This window comes from Muscardinus avellanarius (genome assembly GCF_963383645.1).
Source record: "Muscardinus avellanarius genome assembly, chromosome: 17".
In the NCBI taxonomy this organism is placed as follows: domain Eukaryota; kingdom Metazoa; phylum Chordata; class Mammalia; order Rodentia; family Gliridae; genus Muscardinus; species Muscardinus avellanarius.
The window spans coordinates 38,981,746-39,003,933 of NC_137803.1; the positions used below are offsets into that span (position 1 = coordinate 38,981,746).

The 22,188-nt window shown below is 41.2% G+C and overlaps 1 protein-coding gene across 5 annotated transcripts in view; it reads right to left on the reverse strand.

The window, feature by feature from the left end:
- Positions 1 to 10,192: 10,192 nt before the first annotated feature.
- FHOD3 (formin homology 2 domain containing 3) overlaps positions 10,193 to 22,188 on the reverse strand; it is a gene marked incomplete at both ends in the record, with an annotated part of 515,230 nt that continues 503,234 nt past the window's right edge. For all 5 annotated transcript variants that reach the window (XM_080714776.1, XM_080714775.1, XM_080714774.1 and 2 more), the window contains one exon: positions 10,193 to 10,275. In XM_080714776.1, the coding sequence (XP_080570902.1) occupies positions 10,193 to 10,275 (83 nt within the window). The remainder of the gene's footprint in view (positions 10,276 to 22,188) is intronic.

The window sequence follows — 22,188 nt, forward strand, 5'->3', positions numbered from 1 at the left end:
CAAGGAAATGTAGATCAAAATGACACTGAGAATTTACCTCACTCCAGTTAGAATAGCAGTCCTCAAAAATGTAATAATGCTGGTAACAATGTGGGGAAAAGAACATTTATCCCACTGCTAATGAAATTGTATATTAGGAAAAGCCCGATATGGAGATCAGTATGAGAGTTCTTACAAACACTAGGAAAGAAACCAGCATATGATCCAGCTATACCACTTCTTGGTATTTATCCAAAAGAACTAAAGTTAGCATACATTTGCAATACATGTATACCCATGTTTTAGCAACTCAATTCTCAAAAGCCAAGTTACAGAACTAGCCTGTCTCAACAGATGAATGAATAAATGAAGTATTGAATATATATATATATACAATGGAGGCTTACACAGACAAAGAATTATGTAATTTGCACAAAAATGGATGGAACTGAAGAACATCATGGTAGGTGAAATAAGCCAGACTCCAAATGTTAAGTCATATTTTTCCTCTCATGTGGACACTAGAGAGCTTAAAAGGAGAAAAGGAATATATTGTGAAAATATTGTAATAGAATATCTTGAAAATAGAAGGGAAACCAGGAGAACGAAGAAGGGAAGAAAAGGGGAGATAGTAGTAATTAAATTACCCTGTGTGCATGTACAAATATATTGCAGTGAATCCTGATATTATGCATAATTATCCACTAATATAACAAAAAGTTGTATAAAAGTCTCTGGGAAAGCTAGTGGTATGGTCAGTGGTAGACGCTTGCCAGCTCCGTGAATAAGGGTATTCGCTCAATCCCCAATACTCATGCCTCCTAAAGAAGTATTTGGGAGCATAACGACATCTTAATGCCATCCATATTCAGTTGCTTTTAAAATGTGCCAGCACATTAGTTAAACAGGATCACTTCTAATGGAAAATATTTAAAATAGCATCACCTCTTTATTACCTTTACAGTTAAAAACTAGCCATTTATAATTCAGTGCAGTCATTTAAATATTGTGTTTTTGCCGGGTGTGGTGGCACACGCTTGTAATCCCAGCGCTTGGGAGGTGGAGATAGGAGGATTGTGCAGGTTCGAAGCCAGTCGCGCTGGCTTTAGAGACCCTGTTTCCAAATAAAAAATATAAAATAGGTCTGGGAGTGTAGCTCGGAGGTAGAAGGGCTTCCAGGAACTCCAGTGCCACCAAATTAATTAATTAATTAAATATTGTGTTTTTAACAATGACAGGACTATGTCAAATCTTTCCTAATTTGGAAGATGCTTTGGCTCTCTTAGGTTATTACACTTTGAGCATTTATAAATGAGCAACAATTCAAGAAAGAGCCAACAGTACCATTCTAGCTTTTGACTGCTTCTCCAAGACAGGTCAGAGTTAGAAGAGAAATGAGAAGTCATGTCGTCTTCCTTTGCAGCAGGTAGCCTTCCTTTAATACTCACAGGGCTCATGCATTACTTCAGTTGTAGCCCTTTTCCAAATTCCACAAGTGAAACAGTAGAGAAGCCAAGAGAGCAATGGTGCCCTTCAGACCAGTGCCAACAAATGGGAGTCCTCAAAAGGCTGTAGGAGGAGGAGGGTTGTGATAAGGAAGGGCTCAAGACCTGCCTTGAAGGATAAAAAGCAGGGCATAGTGCAAAATGTTAAAAAATCGGGAAGCCGGGTATGGTGGCACATGCCTATAATCCTAGTACCTGGGAGGCTGAGACAGGAGGATTGTAGATTGCAGCCAGCCTTAACAACTTAGCAAGGGCCTCTGTAACTTAGTGAGACCCTGTTTCAAAATGAAAATAGGGCTAGGGTTCTAGCTCAGAGACAGAATGTCCCTGGGTTCAATCTCTAGTATCACACACACAAACATACAAAAAAAAAAAAAAAAAACTTAAGTAAACAATACTATTTCTTCTATGGTCTCTCCTACAACTTATTTGCTGTTTAATGCTATTGTAAGTTTAAAAATGAAATTTTAAATTATTAACGTGTTTTATCATTTGTTATTCAGTTCTAGTTTTAATTGCAAATATAAAAACATTGAACTCATGCAGAATCACCAAAATTAGTTTGTATTTCATAGTTTATATAAGCTTACTGATTGCATATGTATTTCATTCTTACCAGAGCAGTGGAAAATTTGTAGAAAACTTGATCAACTGTTATTTTACTTCCTGATATGTCAAACTTTTCCAATATACATCTACCTCTAACTTACTGATGAGTAACAAAGGACTGAAAAAGAGGCAATATGGATAGCCATACATTTTTCTTTTCTTCTGTGTCATCCTTTTCAGCAATATGTGGTTGGCTATTAGCTGACTATGATGGCACACACTTGTAATCTCAGTACTTGGGAGGCTGAGACAGGAAGATTGTAGGTTTGTGGTCAGCCTCTGCTACTTAGTGAGGCCCTCTACAACTTAGTGAGACCCTATTTCAAATTGAAGAATAAAAAATAAGGTTAGGAGTGTAGCTCAGAGTAGAATGCCCCTGTGTTCAATCCCTAGTTCTGAGAAAGAAAAAAAAAAAAAGTAGTTGGCTAATACAGGAAAATAACATAAAGGATATAATAGGTGTCCTTGGTTATTCATGTTTCTTAGAATGCATTGTCTTCTGTGTTTGAAGACTAATTCAAATGGAAAGCATGACTTTGTGTGTGTGTGTGTGTGTGTGGTACTAAGGGTGGAACCCAGGGGCTTTTCTACCTCCAGGCTATCCTCCCAGACGTATATTATACTTTATTTGGAAACACGGTCTCACTAAGTGGCTGAGAGCCTCACTAAGTAGCTGAGGGGCTTCGAACCCATGGAATCCTCCTGTCTCAGCCTCCCAAGCGCTGAGATTACAAGCATGTGCCACCATGCCCAGCTAAAGCATGACTTCTTGAGGCTGTCATTAGCCTATGTAATCAGTTATGGACATGCTTACCTTGTACCACTTTGTTTCTGTCACATTGTGGGGCTACCTGAAACTTGTCCTTACCTGCCATCATAAAGGCTATATGTGAACTAAAGAACAGTGGGCACAACCATATCTTGGTTCATATGTGCTCCACTGTTCCATCAGACTTCACTTACAGAACACCAATACAAGGATAAAAATATGAATTTCAAGATAGTGACAGAAAAGTAGTTAACCAAATGTGAAGCCCTTTCGAGTATGGGCCTTTGCATGACTGCTTAGGTCACCTGCCCATGAAGTTGGCCCTGGCGAAGGAGGAAGAAAGCACATCTGACAAAAGATTTAACAGAGGGGTTGGAATAGTTAAATGGGGGAAAAACAGATTTATGTTTTGAAGCTAATGCAACTAAAACGGTAATGAACTCTAAGAAATCAATTGCCTAAGAAAAAGACAGTATATGGTAGTTACAAAATAAAAATAAATGGTACAATATCAGGATGCATTGATATAGGAAAGATTGTGCATGAAGTGCCACATCATCATCATGCAGTTTGCAAGGAAGTAACCAAACCAAGGAGAGGGATGAAAGGCGCAGCTTACGCACACTACCTCATAGAATCCATCACTTACAGGTTCCGTCTCTAAACTTCCAAACATGTACCCATTTCACTGGAGTTGTGTGTATAAAGTAAGAAATCCAGATCCCATTCTGAATCTAAATCAGAATGGCCAGGCAAGGTTCCCATCAGGATTTTTTTATTGTGCATTGTAATCATACATCTTGAAGTTCAGGGTAATAGAGGCACACATGCACACAGCACTCGTTGAATCCTCCTCCAGTTCCCACCCCACTCCCTCTCCCTCCTACCTCCCTGTGCTCAGCACAGTGGTTGGCCTTGGTAGCTTTGTGTGTGTGAATCATGTCCAGTGAGGTGTCTCCCTCCCCCCTCCTATCTCCCTCAGTTAGATCCCATCCTTTATTTCACTAAGGTCTCCTCTGTCTGGAGCCCCCCCACCCCAAGTATCAGGATTTTTAATCAGCTGAAAGGGGGACAAAGATGTTCATTGAAACTGAAACTTCCTGGGTGGTTTTACTTTTATTGCATAGGGAATTCAAAATCTGTTTTTAATCCAGTAAAGCATAAGTAACAACTAGACAAAGAGAAAGCAAGGGGCTAGGGCTGATTTTAGTTTCTACATAACATACTTTTTCTCAGCTTTTTATTATGGGGAATATTAAACATGTACAAAGAAATACAATAGGCCGGGCGTGGTGGCGCACGCTTGTAATCCCCGCGCTTGGGAGGCAGAGACAGGAGGATCGCGCAGGTTCGAAGCCAGCTGCGCGCGCTGGCTTAGGAGACCCTGTTTCCAAATATAAAATGTAAAAAGAGGTCTGGGAGTGTAGCCCGGAGGTAGAGGGGCTTCCAGGAACCCCAGTACCACCAAAAAAAAAAAAAAAGAAATACAATAATAAAACGAATCCCTTGTATTCATCACCCACTTCAACAACTATCAACTCACAGTTATGTTTTATGTACATCCCTATTTGCCCCTGTTTAGTCATGTTTTATCTACACCTCAGTTTGATTTTTATTATTTTTAAAATAATTTAAATTTACCTGTTTTTAAGCTATACTTTTCTTTAGGTTTTATCAGTTACTCTAGGTATTATAATGTGTTTTCTTTATTCTGTCCAGTATAGTAGCCATTCACAGAGAGGGTCCCTGGTTACCTTTATTTGTGCAGCATAACTCTGGCTGTTCCATTACAGTTGGTTGGACTCTAGGTGGCTCACAATTCATGCTGGCTATGCTCTTTACCCTTGGGGTTTTAAGATGAATTTCTTTTCGCGTAAGCCCACCTTGTCTGAACTCTGCGTTTCCAGCCAACTATTCACTTCTTAGCACACAAAGTCTCCATTATGTAGTTAAACATGACCATTAAATGAGCTAGCACATAGGTGAAAACTCAGAAAAATTAAGTGCTTTATTTTCCTTTATAATGTGGTCCCAAGCTTTGTTTTCCCATCATTAACTTTCTATATAACTCACCCAGATCTGTTCTTCTTTGATAAACAGTAGCTCCCAAGATCCAGCTCTAGTCTACCTCTACCTCAGAGCTCTGTGAAGCCCTCTTTGAGGTGGAGCACTTCATGCGTGGTACCACTTAGTGAACTTTTGATTGTTTACCTTGTCCTGTTTTCCAATGGTTGTTGATATGGAGGCTGTATTACTCTGGAAACTCATCCTACTTGGTGCAGAATCCCATGAAGCATTAATAGATTGAACTTAAAATCACATTAATTTTGTGCTAAATCAAGAGTTGCCTTATACTTTAGGACAAACCAATAGGAGTAGACAATCAAGCAAAATTAATCAACAAGAAAAAAAGTTGTGAAAATTCTGTTAGTTTAAATGTTTATATAAATTGGTAAGACAAGCCACTGCTTTTTTTTTTAGAGGCAGGATTACCTTAGTTCAGCTCACAAACCATCTTGGTCAAAAAAAGATTTGCCATAATGAAAAACATTAATAATGTGCTGATATTTTGACATCTAGAAATGATCTCTCAGACTGCCCCTTGCCATGCTCAATGGCTATGGCTCAAAAATCTTTTATCAGACAGTGCACCTTAGTTTGTGGTTTTGGAAAAGACATCTTTGTGATTACACATCCTTACATTCCCTATAGCACCTAGCATACCAGCCTTGTCCACCTAGAACACCCTTGATAAATGTAGCAATCAGAATGGATAAGACCATCTAGCTGGATGTTTTCAGTATCCATACAGTTAGTCTTATGTGAATAAGATCTATTATGAGTGCAGGCCTCACAGATAAAGGTGAAGACAGTGAGAATGACAATGGTAAAAACTAACAATATATGAAAGCCAGGCTCATCCCTGGTTCAGTCTTAACCAATTCAGTTTGTGCCGCATGTCCAGCAGCATCACTAACTATGGCTAGCTAAGCTGCAGCTGGCCTAAAAACAAAAAGGAGCAACTAGTGGGACAAGCCAGGATGTATCACTGCCCAGCTTAGGTACTTAGGGAAAGTTCTTCAAATACCCTTCATCCTCAGTTCATTTAAATGTATGGCTAAGAGGATCCTTTTAATAATACATGTGAAGTGTTCAAACATATGCTTTCAATAGAGCATTTTAATTATTTTTAAAAATCACTTGTTCCACTTTCCTTCTATGAATTGCTTAGCAAACAGAATTAGTTTTTTCTACTAAATATCTTTTATGACAAAACTGATAATATATTTTAATATATAGCTTTACTGCAATTGCAAAGACATTTTATCCCTTAAACATTTTAGTATTTTTTTATTTTTACTTATCTCTCTGATAAAATGATTTCTGATTTAATAAAACTGGAAATGGCACAGAATAGTTGATAAAGTAAAATTTTAATTTTAGTTGGTGACTGCTTCCCATGGCTCTCAGGAAGCTCCCTTAGAGGATGGCTAATGATCCCTTTTCCTATATTCTTCCCTAAAACAGGGTTATTTCCATAACAGGTCCTCAGTGTGTATTTGTTACAGCTGTACAGTTCCTTAGAGATGCTAAAACAAAATTGTCACAAACTTGATGGCTTAAAACTGCACAAATTTACTTTCTTGTTCTGGAGGCCAGAGGTTCATTATAAGTTTCATTGGGTTAACAATGTCAGTGGGGCTGTATTCTCTGCTGGCCCTAGGAAAAAATCTTGCAGTCTCTGGTGGCTCTCAGGGGACCTTGGTTTGGGTCCACATCAATCTATGCTTCTGTCTTCACTTCTCTTTTGTGTTTATCAAATCTCACTCTGACTCTACCTTATAAGGGTTTTTATGATTAGATTTAGGGCATTCCCAGACAATCCAGGCTCATCTCCCCACATCAATATCCTTGGTCACATCTACGAAGTATCCTTATAAAGTAATATTTACAGACTCTTTGGGTGGCTGTCATTTAGCATACTACAGTGGTATCTGGGCCATGAACACATAGAGGATTTGGGAGCCACAGACAATATGGAGGTAATCAAAATTGGTAGCTGGAACAAAGTCTTCTCCTCCTGACCCTTGCTGTTTTTACATTGTGTTCAACAAAGAACTAGGAGGAAAATAAAACTGTATCTTCAGCCCTTCAGGGCCCTGGGCATTCTTACCTCTAGCCCTAAGTTCTTTGAGGTAAGTTATTTTTAAAACAGAAAAACAAAAACACAAAACCCTCAGATTGAAATGAAACCAAAATCCAGACATCTTTAACCAAAAAAACTGCCTTTTTTTTTTTACTTTACAGCATTCAAATGAAGATATAAGCTCAAGAATGTCTCTGGTAATGACCAGGAAGATTAAAAATAGAATAGCATCTTGCAATTATTGCTTCTCAGATATCTTTTAGAGGAATTTAATATCCTAAATTAAAAATCAGCTAATAAAGGCAGCCAAGACAAGTGGCAACAAGGAGAAAAAATTAACAAAATGACAAAAACAATTCTTCCATTTCACTAAAAAGTACTAAAACACTTGAAGATGCAGATGGATGGATGTCTTTTTCAGGCTCTCCTAAACTTTTTGATGGATCGGTTTCCTCTGTAGAACTGAACAGTCCAATGGGAAGAGAAATTATCCAGAAGGTTCTAGAGCTATGCTGTGAGCATGACTCACAGGGACTTTCAGGTGTGTCCTGACTCCCCTTAGACACTTGCCTCTGGGTCCTTTTCCATTGCATCTATGTCCTGCCTCTGAGCAGGCAGGCATTTCTTTGGGTGAAAGAAAGAGAGTTGGAGAGAGGTGTTCTCCAACATTACTTCTTATGTTCCTTCCAGAGTACCAGGCAGGAAAAAATCTTAAATGAGGAACTTCTTTTCCTGGCTTTCAGGGAAGGAAAAGACCAGGCACAGTTTACTAGGTAACAGCGTTAGGAAAGCTTTGCTCAGCACTTAGTTATCAGTTCTTTTACTGGATGAACACTTATCAATACCAAAAGGAAGTCACTTACGTCTAACCCTAACAAAACAGAGCCTAGAGGCCATGAGGGAGTGGCATCTGCACACTGTGCCTATATAAACAAACAACAGCAGGAAGTTTCTTTTTCCAAGCCTCATCTTTCTACATGAGTCAGACAAGAACAGCTAGCCCACGAGGACAGATAGCCATGCAAAGAAAACTAGCCACTGGCACAAGAACACTTACCTGACAGTCTCCACTAACCAACAGACATCAACACCTGTGATAAGACGCTTTAACCAGTATTTATTTTGTTTCAAACAATTTACAAGCACTTCTCTTGTCTTTAAACCTCTCCCTTGCCCCAGCCTCCTCAGGGGCACCTCTAGCTTGCCGTCGCATGTGTCTCCTGAACTGCAATCCCCCCGCTATTTTGGAATGAACTATCTTGGAGCACCAATCTATCTGTCATTTATTTTAGGTTAACAATAGTGAATAAGAACAACTGTTTTCAGAAATTATATTTGATTTTGTCAAGTTCTCAAAAACATCACCTTTAGTCTCCAACTCCCACTACCTTGGGGTGGAAGGAGGAAACAAATAACAATCTATGACTCCGTAGCTTTCAAACTCATCTTCACATTACAGCCAAGGGAAGGAGATGAGGTGACATTTTAGACATTCCAAAAGTCGGGCCATACTCCAGACCAGCCAAATCATGATGCCTGGCAGAGGAACAATTCGTAGTTCTTGATGCACCCAGGTGAGTCCAATCCTTAGACGAGAGTGGCAGCCCCTGCTCTGATTACTTCCATACTACAGTGAAAGTATTCAAAATACCACCGCAAGTAAAAGAGACTCTACTTACCTAAGTACATCTAAAATGTACAACTGGTAAACAATATGTGTTTTATTTTGTGTACAAGGTTGGAGTTTACATCTGGATAATTTGGTGTTGTGGAGACCCAGTCTGTGAATTTAATCAAAATTGCCTCAAAAATTCCTAGCTATAGGAAATTAGTTAATTTTGCTTGCTGGTTTTGAGAAGGTTTTGATTCCCAACATTAACATTAAACGTATGCCATCACTTCCTTCTAAATATGATCTTTTATTTTAAAGCAAACATTCTCAACAAACCACCAAGAGAGGGCATCAAAGTGTTTGTTATATGCATAGTGCAGAGGCTTTGAAATTGAGGCAAAGGTGGGATTCTCTCCCAACTTCCTCAAATGCTGCAATGGCTTACCTTCCCCTGATTTTGGAGCCAGAGGTTGTTCATGTAGAACCTCTGGGGCTCCTGTGGAGGCTTCACCTCTTCCTGGGCACCAGACACCCAACACTGCTCTGCAAGTGCTGAGACCCCTTCATGGTTCCTTTCCCTCTGGACACCTTAGCTCTTGGTCATCTTGAAAGCCAAGAACTAAATGTACAATTCCAAAATCACCTATAGACAAAGCTTTAAATTTCTACTTTGCTTTGATGACTTAGTAAATTTTCTGAGATAATTTTTTCCATAAAAGGCAAGAAAGTGAGTTGCAGAATAGTCAAGATACATAAAAGCTACTCTTGACTGTGTTTTGCTGTCACAACAAACCTCCCGAGTAAGGTGCTAGGCATTAAGTTAGAGCTAATGTATCCTGCAGTGCGGGCCATGCCCAATTAAACCAGGAGTTCCCCAGGGTGCACCACCAGTGCTGCTCACTCTCCCAACAAAACGAAGCCCACATGGCCTGAAGCTCATCCTGCAAGGGTCCTGATGAACTGACAAGAGGCTTTGCCTTTTAGAAGGAGGCCAGTCTGCATGGCTGCTTTAAGGTCCCTTAACCAGGTGAAGAAAAGTTTCTCATTATGGCATTAAACTCTATTTATTTAGTATTTGAAACATGGTGTACATTTATGAATTTGTATAAACATTTAGTACATCTAAAATCCACAACTGGTAAACAATATGTGCTTTCATTTGTGTACAAGGTTGGAGTTTACATCTGGATAATTTGGTGTTGTGGAGACCCAGTCTGTGAATTTACTCAAAATTGCCTTATTTGCCATAACTGTGACAGAAGTGATTTCCTTAAAAGGGCTTTTTCTTGCCCAGAAAAGGTATCACACTTTGGAACTAATAAACCAGTTGTGAAGGAAACAAGAGAAACACAGCTGACACGATGGAGAAAGTACGTGCAGGAGATTCCCAGAGATCCACGCCAATGTGTAGGGCAACACAAGCCCCTTGGTGACAACGAGAAATGAGCACTCTCTCTCAGGACCATGGATATGTTAGTGTCAAGCCTCCCCATCATCCACCAGAGAGGTTCCATCCAACATTAGCTAGTCTTCTGCTCAGCAGCACATGTCTGAGGGTGCCCATGAGGGTGTCACAGCTGCAGCTCAGACGTGCCGACCAGGCCCAGGGCTCTGGCTTCTTCTGGGGTCAGGCCACTCTTCAGGGTCCTTCGCACTGTGGAAGCACCCACAGATCACAGCCAGAAAGACAAGAAGAGATGCTATTAGTGGTGAGACATAAGGCACTTTGCATACTGATACCCTCCTCCCCAGACACTCCCGGGAAACTCAGGCCCAGGGATGCTTTGCACCACCTTGCTCATGCAGAAGCCTCCTGGTGGTCTGTCTGCCAGGGTGGAAAATATTGTTGGAGCTACAGTAGGCTAATCTCAAAATGGCGTAATTCTGGAGGCCTGAATAGTGTGGGGTGGGAGCTTTAAAAGACTGGGGAGAGGGAGAGAGGGTTTTTGGGTGATAGGTGCAAACTGCAGAAGTGCAAACGGCACGTGGAGACCTCAGTATTGGCCCAACAGAAGTGCAACAGAGCTGAAAAGTGATTACAGAGCCTAGAAAACAGTAGCCCCAGTGACACAATTAGGGGTTCACTGAGGTATGACAATTCTGCAAGTCTGTGGGAAGAACACGGAGAGGTGGGAACATAACCAAAACCCATGGCTCTGTGCAACCAGGTATAAACCCAGAGCAAGGGGAAACAGACAGGATGGGCCTCCCCATGGTGTTCTAAGCCTCATTCTCAATGTATCAAAGAGCCTTTAAGGATGATAACTAAAATAATCAGTGGCTCCTCACAGAGTGGATGTCAAGGACCAAACTCCCAAACTTCTCAGTAGATTTGGTGGATGTTCTCTAAGAAATATGCAAAGCTCAAGAAATGTGGCACACTGCCTTCTTTGTGTGTCTTTGCTGGTGACTGGAGTGATGTCCACATTTAACTGACATAAAATGGGCTGGGTTTAGATCAGCAACGTTGATTTTCCCATTATTTTAGTATCGATCATGACAAGCAAGTCCTCCCATTTAAAAGACTGACAAATAACATTTCTCTTCATTTGCAAATCGTATTTAGCCTACTCTGTATTTTGCTGAAGGTCATGCAGAGTTTAGAATATTTTCAGACAAGGCATGCTGTTATGACTCTTTCACCTTAAATCTCAAATCAGCCAGTCTCTGAAATGATCAGAGCAGGCTTTTAATCCAAGTGTGGAGAAAGGATAGCTCAGCCTTAGAGTCGCTCAATTTCTCCTGGCCACCCCAACTCCGCTCATGCCCTCCGCAGAGGCCAAGGGCCCCACTTCATGGGTCTGCAGGTAACACCCCATATTCTGTTCCCCCTCACCCATCCCTAGACAAAAGCTCACTTAGTTGATAACAAAGGATCTGAAAGACTCGAGCTCATGGCAGAATGAATAGGGACTAAAACCTATTAATATATGGTTCAATCTCTCCCAGAAGTCAGCACTTTGAACAAGAGCCAATATCTAATCCATTAATTGGCTAATTAACAAATGATTTATAGAAATTCTACTGTGTGTTCAACATTTAACTCAACAAAGCTAAACTCTCATGGAAGACTCATAGGCATTACGTATGGACTTTTCAAGAGACACAAGGATCTGTGCAAGGGATACCTTCAAAACCCAGGTCCTACTCCAATTACAAGCCCAGCTTTGGGTCCTTGGGTCCCAAACTCATCTGCCTGCAGCTCCTCTTGCCCTGACTCACCCTCTCCCCTTCCTCAGCCCCTTGGACTCCGGACTGAGTGTTTAACTCAATCAGACAAAACCTTTGGCTCCAGAGTCTTGGCTGCTGAAGGCAGATTGCATTTAACTGAGTAATGGAATTTGTTCTATGGGGCAGCAATAAAAATACTAGTTTGTAATAACCTTCTATGTTCTTTAAACACTCCTTAAAGTGTTTGTGAAAGAAAGAGCATTTTAATAGCAGAAAATAAGATAAAATATCTCTCATTCTTGACAACAAAGATTAAGTCCTCTTCACCAAAATTCAAAATACTGCCTGAACAAGTCCAGCACATACAGGTATATAGCACATGCCTGTTATCCTGGTTCATCCATCCATCCTTCCTTCCTTCCTTCCTTCCTTTCATTTTTTGTGGTACTGGGGATGGAACTCAAGGGCATTCTACCTCTGAGCTATATACCCAGTCCTATTTTATATTCTTTATTTTGAAACAGGGTCCCACTGAGTTTCAAAGGACCTAAGTAGCTCAGGCTGTCCGCAAACTTGGATTCTCCTGTCTCAGCCTCCCAAATGCTAGGATTACAAAACAAGCATGAGCCACAACACCCAGCATGATTGGTTCTTGAGAGAATGAGACAGGAGGATCGCAGTTGGAGGACAGTCTCAGCAACAGAGCGAAACTGTTTCAAAACAGAAAATGAAAAGAGAGCTGGGGGGCATCTTGGAGGTAGAATGCCTCTGAATTTTATCCCAAGTGCCAAAACGGAAAGAAGGAAGGAGGGATGGAAGGAGGGGGAAAGGAAGGAAAGAAAAGAAAGAAGTCCACTCATCTGTTGTGGGGACCTGGATTAGTTCCATATTTTTTTTGTTATTTTTTAATTTTTTTAAATTTTTTATTGGTGCACTGTATTCATACATCATAGTGGGATACAAACTTTTGTAGACATACATGCACACATCGCCCAGTCAGCCCCCACCCGATCCCCACTCCATTCTCTCCCCATCCCTCCCTCCCATGCTTGGCTTAGTGGTTGACATCTAGTATTATAGCAATTTATCCAAACTTAAAAATGATAATCTCACATAACAGTTTCATTTGTCTGATACCAAGATTTTGATGACTTAAAGATAACATTTCAATATTTCTTTTTACTTTCTTTCTTACCAGAGAATATTTTTTTCTATTTTTTTTTGGTGAAACTATCATATATTTATATATTTATTTTTCAGAAAAAAAAAAATCTATCCTAATATGGAATATGGACTCTAGATACCCACAACGATCTTGAAAAAGAACAAAGCTAGAAGATATATATTTTCTGATTTCAAACCATATAAAGCTACAATAATTGAAACAGTGTAGTACTGTTCTAAAGGCAGATATACCCTTACCTAATCCCATATACAAATATTAACTCAAATAGATAAAAGACCAAAATATAAATCTTAAGACTATAAACTTTTAGGAGAAAATCTGGGTCATAAAACCTCACAACATTGAAATTGGCAGTGATTTCTTGGATATGATTTCAATGGCACAGGCAACAGAAGAGTATACAAACTCCCTAAAAAAAAAATTGTATATCCAAAGACAATGTAAACAAAGTTAACAGTTACTAATAGAATGGGATAAAATATTTCCAAATGCTTTATCTGAAGGTATATTAATATTCCAACTAGAAATCCTAAAAATTAACAATAAAGGCAAACAATACAATTTAGAGATAGGTAAAAGACTAACATAAGTAATGAATCTCCACAGATAACTAATCTTAGTTGTCTGTTGGATGGAAAATCTTATTTCTCTGGTTCTGATGTGTGTTTCCTATTTCTTCTTTGTAGTTAATCTCTTTGAGTATTTTCTCTAGTGCTGGTTTTGAAGACATAAATTCCTTCAGTTTCTGTTTGTCATGGAAGCTTCTTATTTCCCCATCTAATTTGATAGAAAGTTTTGCTGGGTAGGAAATTTTTGGCTGGAAGTTGTTTTCTTTCAGAGTTGGGAATATGTTCCTCCAAGCCCTTCTGGCTCTCATGACTTGGTTTGGGAAGTCTGGAGTGATTCTAATTGGTTTACCTCTGAATGTCACTTGGCCCTTTGTTTTTGTTGCCTTTAAGATTCTCTGCTTGGCTTCCACATTGGTCATTTTGACAATTATGTGGCGTGGGGATCCTCTTCTCCGATCCTGTCTAAAGGGAGTTCTATAAGTTTCCTGGACCTGTGTATCAACCTCTTGCTCTATGTTTGGAAAATTTTCTATTACTTCCTTGAAGAGATTGTTGATCCCTTTGGTTTCACTTTCTTTTCCCTCCTCTATTCCAATTATTCTTAGGTTAGCTCTCTTAAAATGGGCCCATATTTCTTCAATATCAGATTCCTGCTGTCGGATATTTTTTTCTAGATTAGAAACTAGGCGTTCATTTTTGGATTGCTCATCTTCTAAAAGCAAGATTCTGTTCTCCATGTGGTCTAATCGGTTGTTTGTGCTTTGAATTGAGGCCTTTACTTCATTAATTGCATCCTTTATCTCTTTTTGACTCTCTCTGAATTCTTTTCGAAACACCTCTATTATTTCTACAGTTATTTTCCTGATTTGATCTTCTAGAAATCTCTGATTTTCTGTTTTATCGGGTTCTGATGTTGTGGGGTTGTGGGCATTCATTGCTCCAGTATTATTCCTCTTTCCCATGATTTCGGAAGTTTGTGCCTTCTCTGGGTTCTTCCCTTGGGTCACTATGACTTCACTTAAGGTGTTCTGGATCTCGAGTCAGTAGTATCTCAGACCCCACTACTCCTTTACTGGGTTGTATCACAGAGTCTCCGACCCAGAGAGTCGATAGAGGCTGCTTTAGACTGTGGGGGGTGCCAGGTTGCACGTTCTCCTATGGTGTGATATCTCTGCCACCGCCACTCCCCCACTGGGTCAAGTCCCAGGGAGTACAGTACTGGGATTTCTCCTCTGTGGCCCGCAATTTGACTCACTGTTCTTGAGTACGCAGATGTAGCCGTACTGAACTTGGTGAATTCGCTGCTGCTGCCGCCGGTGGCAATATGGCGCCACTGCCACGCCCTCGGCCGTGAGGCTGGCGTATTTCTTCTTGGTTTTGATTTGCACTCTGAATCCCTGCAGCATGTGCTGAGCTCAGCCACTGGGAGCTTTAGATGTTCCTTCGCTGAGAAATCCCGCCTGGCTGTTTTGCAGCGGCTCACCTCGGCTTGCTGTAGCCGTCCGGTGAAATCGCCACTGCCGCCGGCAGTATGGCGCTGCTGCCACGTCCTCGGGGGTAAGGCCGGTGTATCTCCTCTGTGGCTCTGAGCTCTGTTCTCAGTCTGCTTTCTCTCTGGAGCCTGGTGATTTTTTTGTTTCTCTGGTGATGGTGTTTTCTGGCTATGAAAGGCGGTGATTTTGTGGTAATGGAGATTGGTTGTTAGCGGGGCTCTTAAGCCCCGCTTTTCTCGGTCGCCATCTTCCCGGAAGTCCTAGTTCCATATTTTGGCTATTATGAATTGTGCTGCTATGAACATAAGTATGCATATGTTGCTGTAGTTCTCTGATTTCAACCCCTTTGGAAAAATACCCAGGAGTGGTAAAGCTGGATCATATTGTGGATCTATTCCCAGTTTTCTTAGGAATCTCCACACAGATCTCCATAGTGGGTGAACTAGTTTGCACTCCCACCAACAGTGTAAAAAAGTTCTTCTTTCCCCACATCCTCACCAGCATTTGTTGTTATATGATTTCTTTATGCTTGCCACTCTGACTGGTGTTAGATGGAATCTCAGTGTAGTTTTGATTTGCATCTCCCTGATGGCTAATGATGTAGAACATCTTTTCATGGAAGCCTACAGAATGGGAGAAGATCTTTACCAGCCACCACTCTGATAAGGGGCTAATATACAGAATATACAAAAAGCTCAAAAGACTCTACACTAGCAAAACAAATAACCCAATCAAGAAATGAGCAAGTGAACTGAATAGACACTTTACAAAAGAATAGATACAAATGGCCAATTGCATGAAAAGATGTTCTGCATCCTGTCCAATGTGACTGACTCCCATCCCTGAAGCTGCTTAACAGACAGCAGACTGGAAATATTTATCCTGTCTGCTGAGAGGCTCTTCCATATGCAACATGGGTGACTTTGCTGGTGCCAGCAGCTGCTCTGTGCCCCAGGCATTTGTGACAGCTCTTGCAATGCCACAGTGATGGGGTGGGGGGCGGGAGAGATTCTGGCACAGGGTGCCTCTGCAGTCAACATGCAGCACAGGACTGTCTGGGGAATTAGAAATAACAGGCTCTCTACCCCCCCACCCCCAACTTGAGAACTGAAGAAGTGCTCTAATCCTATGAAACAGTAACTCTTTGCTAAAAATGAATTAAATCCAAGAGCAATGGTGATGTTAGCTTCCATTTTCGGAATATTTAATGGATTAATCTTCATGGACACCCTATGAGATGGGTACTGTTATCTCTCCAATTAATTGAGCAAACTGCCCCTGAACAATGATCACATGGTAAGAGGCGAAGAGATTTGAGCCAGGATGCCTGGATTGTAGCCCACACTGAAACAGCCATGCCCTGAAGGACACTTTCTTTCCTATCGATGAATTGACTAGCCTTTACCTCCAAATGACAGGAATCCATTTCTGGTCTTTCGCCTCAGATCTCTGACAGATGTTTTTCATTATTGTTTTTGTTTGCATATAATGTCAAACATGATTTGGAACTAAGTTTTGGGGGTTCTGATGGAACTTTTTTTTTTTTTTTTTTTGCAGTACTGGGGATGGAACCAACCTCCGAGCTATAACTCCAGCCCTATTTTCTATTCTTTATTTGGAAACAGGGTCTCACTGAGTTGCAAAGGGCCTCACTAAGTAGCAGGTGAGGCTGTCCATAAACTGCAATCCTCCTATCTCAGCCTCTCAAATGGGGATTGTTTTTTAATTGCTAAGATTCTAGAGATTTTATACTTGGTATCCTGGAAGAAGTGTGCCTAAGGTCATAAAGACCAATATAGAATTTCAAGATGCCTTAAATGTGAGTGTATGTGTGTGTGTGTGTGTGTGTGTGTGTGTGTGTGTTTTGTAGGAAAAAACTAGGCTGTTGCTATTAAAAACTGTTCCTTGATGCTCTTCTTGTTCTGTCTGCTGAATGGAGACAAAATGGCAGGTCCAGTCATATCCCTTGGACTTAAGTATAGAGAAGTGTTTTAAAGTGAATAGTTTTTAACCACTCAGTGTTAGACTTCCTGTGGGTTTGTTTGTTTTTTTGGTTTTGGTCAGTGTCAGTTCTTTAAGCACCTTTGCTCTTCTTTTGTTTGTTTGTGTTTACTCTCCATCTTCTTTTTTCCCCTTTTAATATAAAATCCTTCCATTTAAAGCAGAAGTTTTCCCACACTAACGGACATCCTACAAAATAACTGACAAATACTTTTTCAAATTGTCAAGATCATGAACTGTTCTGAGCAGATCAGGAGACTAAGGATACATGATGCTTAAGCTGAATGCACCGTGGGATCCTCAGACAAAAAGAGGACATTCACAGAGAGACTGGTAAAATCTGAAAATGGCTTAAGATTAACTTCTTAGTTTTGGTAAACTGTCCTATGGTTATGCAAGGTGTTAACTTTTGTTAGGGAACACTGGATAAAGTATACAAGGTAACCCTCTCTTCCTTTTTTGGTAACTTTTCTATAAATCTAAAATTCTCTCAAAAGAAGAAGTTGAAACAAACCTGGAACAACAACAGCAAAGCAGAAGTTTCCAAACCTAATTGACTTAAAATTCAACTTCTTGGACTCCAAGTATAATAAACGAAGGTCTCTGGGAGAGGCCCTGACACTGTATTTCCACCTTCCCTGCAGGATCCAGTGGCAGCAGGTTTGGGGACCCTGAATTAAATCACTGCCATCTGACTGAGACATAGAGAAAGGTGGGGTCTGCAGGGAGGCGACAGCCTTTGTGGGAACAGGGTTGAAGTCTCCCATTTCTACCTAATTCAAAATAAAGTTCATTCATCAAGAGATGGCTCTCAGGCATCAAGCACTTTCTGAAGTCACTGGTCTGGCTATGGTTTCCCTGAGTTAGCAGAGCCTTTAAACTGACATATCCTGTCTGTAACTGCAGCATTAAATACATCCAGTACTCTTGAAGAATCTTTTTGATTCCTAGGCAGGAACTGGAAGAAGAGTCATCCGTTGGCAAAAGCCAACTGCCCCCCATGAGTCGTGGTATAGGTAAAGGAGAGGGGTTTGCTCTGGGAAGAAAAAAATGAAGCAGAAATTCTCCAAATTGCTTTCTTGGAGAACTCACATCAACTTGAAAAGTCTACACATAAGAAGGAAAGGCAGGCTCAGGAATCCATATACCTAGAGTTTTCAGCAGTATTCCAAGTCCTGGGTGGGAGAAAACTGCCTCCCTTTTTCAGGCTAAGTTTAGCTCATCAGTTCTGTCTGGGTAGAAGAATACTAGCCAAGAACTGTGCTGACACTGTAGCCTTTGTGTACACAGATGCAAGCCTGTTATAACAGCATTGTGGGGGTAAAAAAAAATAAATAAAGGTAGAGACAGATCTGTTGTACTTGTAGGCAGCCAGGCTGAGGTGGGCAATGAGGAGTGAGGTAGGTGACGAGGCAGAGTGGCCACTGAGGAGGTATGATGGCCACACAGCAGCCCCTAGGCACCTGCAGGCAGCTTCGGCTTCCCACCAGCATCTGGTTTCTTGAGCAGTAATAGAACCTGGATAGGAGCTGGGGAAAGAGATGGGGACCTGCCACAGGTACCTCTCTTAACCCTCAGAATGACCCTCAGAGGCTGACACAAGGGGGCCAAGTGGGCTAGGAGGGGCCCAGCCACCATTTCTGTTGTAGGCAGGCATGGATTCCTGAGTGTGGAAACAGATTCCACTTGAATCAGTGGTAAAGACAATAAAATATTGTGACCTCCTGCCGGGAAGGTGCTTGGCAATTTCCAGAGACCCTCTCTTTCACTTTCTGGCTAGGGAGAGGGAAAGTCAGATTCTCAGATTCCTCCTTTTACTTTCCTCCCTCATCTGAAATGCTCCTCTGGGCCAAACTTGTGCCTAGCACACAATCAGACATGGCAGAAGACTGAGAAGCTAGCCTCCTCATTTAGTGTGCCAGTTCCTTGTTTATCTGAAAGAAATAAACAACCAGAGAGCTACATGGGGCAGCAAAGCACTTCAAACACACACACACACACACACACACACACACACACACACACACACACATACCCCTAACTGCGAGGCTTCTACCTGGGCCCAACTTCTGACTTTTTACCACATCAGGGCCCTGGCCTGTGGCCCAGCCCTGCTCTGGAACCCTCTGAGTCCCCACGTGCGAATGCTCTCTTGTATCGTTACATTTCTCTTGTCCTGTGTCCTGTGCACATGGGTGGGTGTCCCTGTGTATCTTTAGAGAAGGGGTCAGACCATCTTTAAAGAGGTCTAAAAATCATTAAGTGCTGAATACATACTAAAGACAATATTGTTGAGAAGACAAGAACTGATTGAGAAACACTGCTCCTTTCCCTTAACATCATACTTCATTTTGTTCCAAGAACATTAATTTAAAAACCTCTGGCTTATTGCCATTGTTAACTTCCCCTATAAAAGAACATATAGTTGGCTCAGGGTAAGTAAAGAAAAACTATTTAAATAAAATCCAGGACAATTTTTCTTAATGGGATTAGTATAAAAAATTCCTGGGTATTTTCAAATACCACTTTGGAAAAGTAAGGACAAAGGAATTATGTTGTATACTGATCAGGTCCAGGGCTGAATCTAATATTTTTATGAGCTGTGTCTTCTGTTTTCTCTAAAACAGATTCAATATTTTTTAAGATTCAACAATTCTCTGTTTCCAAGAAATTCTATTAATAGCATGGTTATGTCTCTCAATATTCTGCAAAAGAAGTAAGATTTTAGTTAGAAGTAAGATTCCAAATGAACATAAACTATCTCCCGTGCCCCTCAAGAGGAATGTTGACACTTACAGGAGACAGTATGGGATGAGGGGATGGCCACGGTGTGGGTGGGAACCAGAATGCACAGAGTCCCATGGCCCCTTCTCAGCAGGCCCTGGTGTCTCCCCAAAGCAACTATTCTCATGGGGTGGCCAACCTTCAGTTCTTGACTGGTTGTAAATCACATGAAAGTGATGCATCTTTATAAAAACATGATGGCTCTGTTTATGGTCATGCCAGGCCACCTTTGCAGGAAACCTCAACAGGAAAAAGGACACCTGGTCTCCTTTGGGAAAAGATGGAAGTCCCTAATCCCTGGCTCTATTTTTTGACAGGATAAGCTCATGATGACAGGCAGCTAGCCAGCTGAGCAGACATTTTATCAAAAACAGGGACAAGACAGGAAAGAACAAGGAGCTCTGCAGCATCGTACTGGGAAGGATCCCACTACACCCCTGAACTTTGTAACATCCAGCAAGGCCCAGGAATCCTAAGAGGACAGACTGCCCTAGGACAAAGCACATGCTCCAATAAGCTAAAAAGAGAAGCCAAAATGTGGAAAAAAACAAGAGCTTTGAGTATTTTCCTGGGTCAGAGCCACCAGCCAACTGTGGAACCTTGGTTAGTATCTGGGGTAGCACAGGGGATGAGCAAGCTAGACCATTCCACAGCTTACACATCACCTGCACAATTGCGAGCACTTAAGGAGTCTCCTGTAGCACTAGCTGAAAAGCAGCAGAAGCGAGCCATAGGAACCTGTAAATGGATTGAGCTGCCTTGGTATGTCCCAACTGACCACATGTGTCAGGACGTCTGATGTGCACTGGCCTAGTCACCAGCATTATACACAAAAGCAAATGCTGATTATCTCTGATGCTCCTCAAGTGGCTTGCAGGTCATAAATTTCTCGGCTATGGGATGGGTTCTGTTTGGTTTCCTGCACTGGCTGGCCTATAATTATCTTGGCCAAATGAGTTATAGCCCAAATATGTTGGATGTCCTTTTGCCTCATCACCATTTAACAATCAAATCACATGCAGCACTCTTTCACAGTGAGGCCCAAACCTCGAAACTATATATAAATTTTGCAAATTGTTCTTTCCTCCTTATTCCTTTAATCTCTTACGAAAAACCGGAGTTTATCATCTCTTTATAAGGGAACTCAAAGTTTCATATCCCTGGTCCTAAATTCATGTTGATAGTGCCATTAATAATAAGTTAAACCTGTCCCAGATAAACACATGAGCGTGGTGCTGTATGTGTTATAGTAACTATGTCATGGGGAAAAATGTTGTTTGGCTAAATAAAAAGAATATATGGCTGTTTTGCATAAAATTGGAATGGAAATGATACCACAGGAAATTGTTTTATATCAAACCAAAACAGGCTCTGTCTGGCCAGAATGAAGAGGAAAACTAATTAGGACTGTGCTGTTGTGCCCAGTGACCTTATGGGGCTAAGGCTAGCTCTTTCTACGCCAGAGGGCAGCCCCAGCACAGACATGGAATTTATAAAAGCCTTGTCCTAAGGACTGGTTGGGCCACATAGTTACTGTCTGAGGTCCCTGACCCAATCCTGCCTGTCCTACCAGGCAACTGCCCGGCCTGGCAGCCTTTCTCCACTCCTTTCCTTAAGCCCTCCTCTTGTCGGCTCTTCCCAGCCCCTCCCAAAGATGATGCCTGCACTGAAGTTGCCCACTATAGTAAGAACAGGAGTTAACAGGTGCAAGGCTTCTGCCATTTGGTTAACCAGGTTTTCAAAATAATTAACAGGAGGGCAATGGAAGGCAACAACTGACAAAAATCTACTTAAGACCTAAAAAATCTTTTTGCAAATTTCATTCAAAAAGTGATTTAAGAAATCGATCATGCCAGATGTGGTGATGCACACTTATAATTTCAGCATTTGGGAGGCTGAGACAGGAGGATCATAGTTCGAGGACAGCCTCAGCTACTAGTTAGCGAGGCCCTTCACAACTCAGTGAGAGCTTCTTTCAAAATAAAGAATAAAGAAGAGACATATGTTTTCTCTAATATTCCCAAACCAGGGACTATTCGGAATACCAGAGGGACTCCAGATAATGGAGGGGAAACCTCAGTAAAGCTGAAATGGAAGGGTAGGAGAGGAGGAAGGCTGAGGTTGATTAATGGAGGAGCTACATTTTAATATGTGTAAAAGCATGAAGCTGGACACTCATTGTTGGAATGGGGGAAGGGGAAGTGGGCAGGAAGAGGGCACCACACACAGTCTGAATGTATGCCATTTTCAATATGTTCCACATAAAAATAAAATAAAAGCATTTCAAAGGGAAAAAATAAAGAATAAAAAATAGGCCTGGGTGGGGGTGTGGCTCAGAGGTAGAATGCCCCTGGGTTCCATTC